Source organism: Lissotriton vulgaris, chromosome 6 (genome assembly GCF_964263255.1).
Source record: "Lissotriton vulgaris chromosome 6, aLisVul1.2, whole genome shotgun sequence".
NCBI lineage: Eukaryota > Metazoa > Chordata > Amphibia > Caudata > Salamandridae > Lissotriton > Lissotriton vulgaris.
This window is the reverse complement of record NC_141694.1, coordinates 1,908,980,587-1,908,989,671: the sequence shown is the minus strand read 5'-3', so window position 1 is coordinate 1,908,989,671 and position 9,085 is coordinate 1,908,980,587. Positions and strand designations below refer to the sequence as shown.

General features: G+C 42.3%; 1 protein-coding gene across 1 annotated transcript; it reads left to right on the top strand.

The window, feature by feature from the left end:
- The first annotated feature begins 2,467 nt into the window (after positions 1-2,467).
- On the top strand, positions 2,468-5,480 carry LOC147709884 (uncharacterized). The gene is given in 2 exon segments (XM_086925568.1): positions 2,468-5,323; positions 5,325-5,480. Coding segments are annotated over 2 exon segments (2,541 nt in total). The 5' UTR covers positions 2,468-2,864; the 3' UTR covers positions 5,407-5,480.
- Positions 5,481-9,085: the final 3,605 nt, after the last annotated feature.

The window sequence follows — 9,085 nt, the reverse complement described above, 5'->3', positions numbered from 1 at the left end:
GTGTCCCTGCTCATCGTGTCTCTGCTCATCGTGTCTCTGCTCATCGTGTCTCTGCTCATCATGTCCCTGCTCATCGTGCCTCTGCACATCGTGTCTCTGCTCATCGTGTCCCTGCTCATCGTGTCCCTGCTCATCATGTCCCTGCTCATCGTGTCCCTGCTCATCGTGTCCCTGCTCATCGTGTCTCTGCTCATCGTGTCTCTGCTCCCCATGCCTATGCATCCAGTGCTTCCCCAGTCCGTCTCCTTGCTCATCCTATCATTACAACCTCTGGCTATGTTTCATTAGTCTGTGCACAAACCTACTAGTTACAACCTTGACTTTTCTCTTTTTTCTGATCGTTGTGGGCCTCTAGGGATACTCTCATCAGATTCATAGCAGCCACCCAACGGGGTGTTAAATACCCAGTAAAATTAGCACCATCATACTGCTTAACATTATTAAATACACACATATAAAATAATCAGGTGACTCTTATTCTCTTGGGTTCAATATGTCCATACCCAGCATTTTCCTTTATGTAATAAAGCATTCTCGTTGTGTCCTTAGTAACTGTATAGTATTCATTTGCTAAAACAAATCCAGGATTGCTTTAAACTGTATCCCTGTAAGCCCCAAACACCAGAAACACAATCGATATGCTTGCTTATAAATTAATTGTAAAACACACAATTGCCATCACATCTATCCACTACTAAACGTATAAGCAAAGAATATTTATATTTATAATAGCGCCAACTCTTAAAAAATGCTATACCCATTGCATTGCAAATGCTTATTCTTTCTTGATGTTGTGCAGCATTGGCAAAGCCTATATGTCTAAAAGGTAAGACTTCTTGACTTTGCCAATGTGTTTTTATTGTGGTTGTAAACCGCCTGTTCCTTGTGTAGATCTGGTCAGAGCCTCATCTCTGGAGTTACACTATGTGAAAGATGCTCAGATTATTATCCGGGTGCTATCACAGGCTCTCTGATAGTATAGAGGACTCCCTTGCAGCAATTGATTATATTTCCCGCCGTTTTTGTGAGGCTCTTTGTAGTGTGGTCCATTCCCTGGAAAAGGTTCTGTTAGACCTGACAGTCTTAGGTTGGTTTTTCCCCAACTTTTTTCCTGCCTCCCCCCATTTTCTGTGCTCGTTTGTGCTGGCTTTAAGACTCTGCACCCTTTACCACTGCTAATCAGTGCTAAAGTGTTTGTGCTATCTCCCCTCAACATGATAACATGGGCTCATACTCAGTTGGCCTATTTAATGTGCTTATAAGTCCCTAGTAAAGTGCACTACATGTGCCATGGGCCTGCAAATTATTTGCTACTAGTGGGCTGCAGCACTGACCGTGCCACCCACATATGCAGCCTGAAATCATGTCTCAGGTCTGCCACTGCAGTGCCTCTGTGTGAAGTTTACAGCCCCATCAAGTTGGCATTTAATGCTACTTGCCAAGCCTAAATCCCCCTTTTATTACATATAAGTCGCCCCTAAAGAAGGCCATTGGGAACCCAAAGGGCAGGACGCTATGTGAGTAAAAGGCAGAACATATACTTCTATGTTTTACATGTCCTGGTAGTGACAAACAGCTAAATTACTTTTTCACTGCTGTAAGGCCTACTCCTCTCATGGGCTATAACTGGGAATTCCTTGGAATACCTTTAAGCTGTAATTCCTGATTGGAATAGAGTAGCCTTTTCATGTGTCATATTTTTGCAATGGTAATGATAAATCCTCTTTACTGGTAAAGTCTGATTTAACATTGCTAATTTAGAAAAGCTACTTTTAGAAAGTGGACTTCTCTCTGCTTGTACTGCTCTTTGTGCCTTACACCCTTTCTCTAATACACGTCTGGGCTAGGTGACCGACCCCTTTGTGCATTCCATCTAGACAGCCACAGACAGTGCACAGGTTGGGTGTGATTTAGCTCCCATCTACATCCATCTGCATGCCAATGGGTCTTTCTGGGCAGATGGGTGGAAGGGGCCCACTCTTACCCTTCACAGGGTAGTAGACTGACCACATACAAAGGAATAATAAATCCCTTTGGTAGTCTGGAGTGAGGCTAGGATTGAAAGAGATACTGGTGCACTTCAAAACCACTCTTTGAAGTTTCCGTCACAGCAAAGGCACCTTTGGACGTAAGTGCTGAGTCTCTGGCCCCATCAAATCCGACACTTATGGATCTAGACAGACCTGCTGTCAGAAGAACTGTGGTGCTACACAAAAGACTGAACTGAAGTCTTGGTTACTCCTTGAGTCTACACTCCGTGATAGGAGGGTGTCAAGGAAGGATCATATGCCCCTGCTCTACCTACTGCATCTTTACATTGAAAGTGTAATCTAGAATTTCTTCAGCACACTTGTCTGTATGGACAATTAAATGTCTCATTAAATGGCAATATATTTTTGTGATGGACCCACTATTTAAGCTTATCCAGTGTTTTTTTTCCCCAACAGGTGAAAAAAATGCAGTAATGAACAAAAAAGGTGAAGGCATTAAAATCACTTGTGTAGGAAGTAACGTAAAAACAGTACACCTCGAAATGTCTTCCCTTGAAGGCTAATGGCTCGCCAACATCTTATTCTACAGCAGAAAACCCAAACTGCCCCCTGTGGTCTGTACTTAGCTCTTAGGGATCACCTGATCTGCATTGACAAAATAACACACTGACATATTGAAGCAAGTCTGATAAGGTTCGCACTACGAGGGAAGAGCTAACCTGGATCAGAAAAACCACACAGAAAAGAAACCGTATGAATATCTAGAAAGTGACAACACATTTATTAGGGAGAAAAAGAGCAAGTGCAACATCAGAAAATCATACTGGAGAAGAACCATATCGATGGACTGACTGTGGAAAAGTTTTATTTGCAATGAAGCACCTAATGCAGCATCAGAGTGTCCACGTAGAGGAGAAACCATATAAAAGTACAGAATGTGACAAAGTATTTATAAGAAATAGAGAGCTAAAGCGACATCAGAAAAACCAAGCTGGGAAGAAACCATATAAATGTACAGAATGTAACAAAACGTTTATGAGAAATGGAACGCTAAAGCGACATCAGAAATTCCACACTGGAGAGAGATCATATCAATGTACAGAATGTGACCAAGCATTTATAACAATTGGACACCTAAAACAACATCTGAAATTCCAAACTGGGGAGAAACCTTATAAATATACAGAATGTGGCAAGGCATTTATTACTATTGGATACCTAATTAAACATCAGAAAGTACACACTGGGGAGAAACCATATAAATGTACAGAGTATGACAAAGCATTTATAACAATTGGAGAGCTGAAGCGACATCAGAAAATCCACACTAGTGAGAAACCATTTAAATGTACAGAATGTGACAAAGCATTTACAAGAAATGGAGAGCTAAAGCTACATCAGAAAATCCACACTGGGGAGAAACCATATAAATGTACAGAATGTGAAAAAGCATTTATAAGAAAAAAAGAGCTAAAGCGACATCAGAAAATCCACACTGGGGAGAAACCATATAAATGTACAGAATGTGAAAAAGCATTTAGAAGAAAACAAGAGCTAAAGCGACATCAGAAAATCCACACTGGCGAGAAACCATATAAATGTACAGAATGTGACAAAGCATTTATAAGAAATGGAACGCTAAAGCGACATCAGAAAATCCACACTGGAGAGAAACCATACGAATGTACAGAATGTGACAAGGCATTCATTAGAAAGGCACATCTAATGGAACATCAGAAAAACCACACTGGGGAGAAACCATATCAATGTACAGAATGTGACAAAGCATTTACAAGAAATGGAGAGCTAAAGCTACATCAGAAAATCCACACTGGGGAGAAACCATATAAATGTACAGAATGTGACAAAGCATTTATAAGAAAAGAAGAGCTAAATCGACATCAGAAAATCCACACTGGGGAGAAACCATATAAATGTACAGAATGTGACAAAGCATTTATAAGAAAAGAAGAGCTAAAGCGACATCAGAAAATCCACACTGGGGAGAAACCATATAAATGTACAGAATGTGATAACGCATATATTACTAGAAGAGACCTAAATAGACATCAAAAAGTACACACTGGCGAGAAACCGTATAAATGTACCGAGTGCGACAAAGCATTTCTAACAATTGGAGAGCTAAAGCGACATCAGAAAACCCACACTGGAGAGAGATCATATCAATGTACAGAATATGACAAATCTTTTATAACAAATGGAGAGCTAAAGCTACATCAGAAAATCCACACGGAAGAAAAACCATATAAATGTACAGAATATGACCAAGCATTAATACCAATTGGACACCTAAAACAACATCTGAAATTCGAACATGGGGAGAAACCATATAAATGTACAGAATATGACAAGGCATTTATTACTAGTGAATACCTAATTAAACATCAGAAAGTACACACTGGGGAGAAACCGTATAAATGTACAGAGTGCGACAAAGCATTTATAACATTTGGGGAGCTAAAGCGACATCTGAAAATCCAAAGAGGGGAGAAACCATATAAATGTACAGAATGTGACAAAGCGTTTATGAGAAATGGAACGCTAAAGCGACATCAGAAAATCCACACTGGAGAGAGATCATATCAATGTACAGAATGTGACAAAGCATTTATAAGAAAAAGAGAGCTAAAGCGACATAAGAAAGTCCACACTGGGGAGAAACCATATAAATGTACAGAATGTGACAAAGCATTTATAAGAAATGGACAGCTGAAGCAACATCAAATGGTCCACACTGGGGAGAAACCATATAAATGTACAGAATGTGACAAAGCATTTATAAGAAATGGAACGCTAAAGCGACATCAGAAAATCCACACTGGAGAGAAAGCATACCAATGTACAGAATGTGACAAGGCATTCACTACAAAGTCACATCTAATGGAACATCAGAAAATCCACACTGGGGAGAAACCATATCCATGTACAGAATGTGAAAAAGCATTTATAAGAAATGCACAGCTGAAGCAACATCAAATGGTCCACACTGGGGAGAAACCATTTCAATGTACAGAATGTGACAAATCATTTATAACAAATGGTCAGCTAACGCAACATCAGAAAATCCACACTGGGGAGAAACCATATCAATATACAGAATATAACAAATCATTTATAACAAATAAAGAGCCAAAGCAACATCAGAAAATCCACACTGGAGAGAAACCATATAAATGTACAGAATGTGACAAGGGATTTATTAGAAAGTCACATCTAATGGAACATCAGAAATTCCATACTGAGGAGAAACCACATCAATGTGCAGAATGTGACAAAGCATTTATAACAAATGGACATTTAACGCGTTATCAGAGTTCACACTGGGGAGAAACCGTATGAATGCACTGAATGTAACAAAGCATTTATAACCAATGGAGAGCTGAAGCAATATTAGAAAATCCCCACAGGAGAGAGACCATTCAACTGCACTGAATCGAGAAGGCATTTATTAGAAAGCTGCATCTTATGCAACATCAGATAGTCTACGTAGGAGAGAAACACTATGAATGTACATATTGCAACAAGACATTTATTACGAGGCAAAGATAAATAGTACATCACAAATTCCCCACTGGTGAGAAACGATATGGCTGTACTCACTGTGACTTAGCAGTTATTACAAAGCAAACATTAAAACTACATCAGAATGTTCACACATGAAAGTAACCATATCATTGTACAACATGTGACAAAGCATGTATTCCAAATGGAGGGTGACAATTCAACTGCACCGCATCTGGCAAGGTATTTATTATAAAGGGAGAGTTAAAGCAATATCAGTGTTCAAATTGAGGAGAAACCACATGAATTTACAAAATGTGACAAGGGATTCATTACAAAGCAAAATGTAATACAAGATCAGGAAGATCACAAAGGGGAAAACACATATGTATGTACTGAATACCACAACACATTCATAATAAATGGAAAACTGTAGCGACATCCAAAAATCTACATGGTAAGAAATCCAATGTATGTACAGAGTTTAATTAAGTCTTCCACAGGAAGAATAAGCTAATGCAGCATAAACAAATACACACTAGGTAGAAACCCTATTAATTAATAGAATGGGATAAGAGATCGATTAGAAAACAAAATGTAATATATCATGAAGTTCACAGAGGAGAGAAACTCAATAAATGTATTGAATGTGACCATGCATTCATAAATGGAGAGCTAACTCCACATCAAAAGTCAACCCTGAAGACCGCACTGAATTTAGCAAGGCATTTATTGGCAAAGGAGAGGTAAAACTGCATCAGCAAGTCCCCACTGAGAAAAATCATTATGAATGTACAGACTCAATCAATGGGTATTAAGCGCTGCAAATCAGTGAGGTTCTCAAGGCGCTGGGTGAGGAGTTGCTGTCCGGAGGAGCCGATCAGTTGAACAGCCAGGTCTTGAGTCCTTTCCAGATTCAGTGATGAGGCAGATCTCAGGTGCAGGGGGATTTCATGGCAGGTCTTTGCAGCCAGGTGGGAGTAAGAGCGGCCTCGTGCCTGGTGCGTTTGGAGTTTAAGCGAGGAGGAGGGAGGCGGAATGCAGGTGTCTGGTGGGGAGCCATCTAGAGATCTTGCAGCGCATGCGCATTGTGAGGAAGCAGATGGTGGAGATCATGTTGATTTGCTTCTTCATAGAGAGCTTGTTGTCCAGGACAGTGCTGGAGTCAATGACATGGTTGGTAGGGGAGGGGAAGAAGCCAGGTTCTGCTGACCACCATGCGTTGCTTCAAGGAGATGCCTGGTTACTGAAGATGAGGAATTCTGTCTTGTCCGTGTTCAGTTTTAGGCAGTTGTGCTTCATCCAGTCTGTGATGTTGGCCGTGCAGCTATGAAAGTTGTCTCTGGAGGTAGTGAGGTGGGTCTAGTCGGTGTAGATGACCTTCAGCCCGTGCGATCTTATGATGTTGGCTAGGGGTATCATGTATGTATAGAAGAAGGGGGACTAATGAAGGATCCTTGTGGGGTGCCATAGAGGATGTCCTTGCGTTCAGGAGTAGGGTGGGAGTCAGATTGTCTGAGGTTTTCTGGTGAGGTAGGAGGCCATCCATTTGAGGGCATTTCCTTGGACTACAATGTGGTGGAGCTTGTCGATCAGGATCTGGTGGAAGACCATGTTGAAGGCAGCTGAGCGGTCAAGGAAGGTAAGGGCTGTAGTTTCACTGAGGTCCAGGAGGGCTCTGATGTCATCTATGGCTGGTATTAGGGCGGTCTCTGTGCTTTGATTGGCTTGGAAGCAAACTGGGAGGAGTCCAGGAGGCTGTTGTGCTCCAGGTATATGGCCAGCTGCCTCTTGGTCAACCTCTCAAAGACTTTGGCTGGGAACAAAAACAGGGGTATCAATTGGGAGTTCTTCAGCTGCTCTAGGTCTGCTAAAGGTTTTTTCAGGAGGGGTTTCACTTTTGCGTGTTACCACTCTTCTGGGAATGAGGCCATGGCGAGGGATCTCTTCAGTGGTTTTATGAGCTCTAAGCTGAGGTTAAAGATAAGGTGGGAGCATGGATCAGTGGGTACACCAGAGTGCATCGACTTCATTAAAGAGATTGTGTCTTGTACAATGAGGAGGTCCCAGTTAGTGTCTGTGTGTGTGAGGAGGTGGAGGCTGTCACTGGTGGAGAGCAGAGATTCAAGTCCTTGTAGATGACGGCAATCTTCTAATGGAAGTAGTCAGCAAGCATGTCGCACCGATCCCAGAAGGGAGTTATGATATTCTCGGTGGATGCAGGGTTGCTGAATTTCCTAACAATGGCGAAGAGCTCATTGCTGTGGTTTGAGCTGATCTCTATGAAGCATGTGAGGGCACTCTTCTTCGCTACTTTAAAAAAATTTTTTTTTTAATTAAGTAATGAAACAAACACGGTCAGTAAGTTACATTCAGCTTGAGTCCGTTACAGCACCAGGAATACATCTGAAATGTATACATTTTTCACATTTATAGCAACAAGAAAAACATTTTAGTCCATGTCTTCCGAGCCGGTCTGTGGGACATGAGGAGGCTCACATATGTTTCCCCTAAAGTCATTCCAGCTTGACCATACTTCTCCCCATTTGCGGGGGCATCCTCTCGCTGTAAATACAGTCTTTTCTTGCAGCATGCACCAATCCATGTCGCTTTGCCAGTCTGTCAGTTTCGGTGGACTGGGGACTCCCCACGGTCTAGCAATGTTTCTCTTTGCCACCATCTGCCCAAGTGTCACCTAGATTTTCCCCTTTGGAGGCAGGTCCGTGGGCTCCCAAATGTTCAGGAGACATCTCTTAGCCTCTAAACGGATCTCTACTTCCTATACCTCCCGCATACACTGCACAACTTGTCCCCAGTATCTTTGCACCTTCGGACAGTCCCACAGTATATGGAAGAAGGTGCCTGTCCCTCCACATCCCCTTCTGCAGAGCCCTTCTCCTCCCCTCTCCATCGCTTGTAGACTAGTACATAAGATATACACTCTATGTAGAATTTTCAGTTGGATTAATCGCAATTGGGCCGAAATCGCCACCTCCCTAGGGGAGGCAAGAGCATACATCCGTTCTTCCTCATCTATCTCTAGCCCATCAGCGACCCATTTCTCTTTTAGGGGAAGGAGCATGTCGGGGGGGGTTGTTGATTAGCTTTTTGTATGTGAGAGAGATGGCGTGGTCTGTAATGTGTCCATCAAGTAATCTGTCTTCGAGTGGGGAGGTCTGAGGCAGTGTGGTCTCTGGTGGAATGTTCGCCTGCATGTACCTGAAGTGTTCGGTCTGAGCTAGGTCGTATGTGTCCTGCAGGTGGGCAAACGTGTGTATTTCTTTAGGGCCCCAAATGTCTCTGATTTGTGAGATTCCTATCAGGTCCCAGTTACGGAACCCCTTGGTGTGCCCCAAGTTGCCAAGTTTTTCGGAGGCTCATAGTGGAGTTGACATAGTAAGGACATCTGACCACCCTAGTTTCTGCTGAGCAATGTGCCATATCTGTACTGAGTGTTTAGTTGGTCCCGTGAGTTGGTGTTTACCCGGTTTGGAGTAGAGTGCGATATCATAATTCCCCCCAGGAACTAGCCATCTGTCCATCCTGTACCCGGGGTCGTTCCCATCACTGTA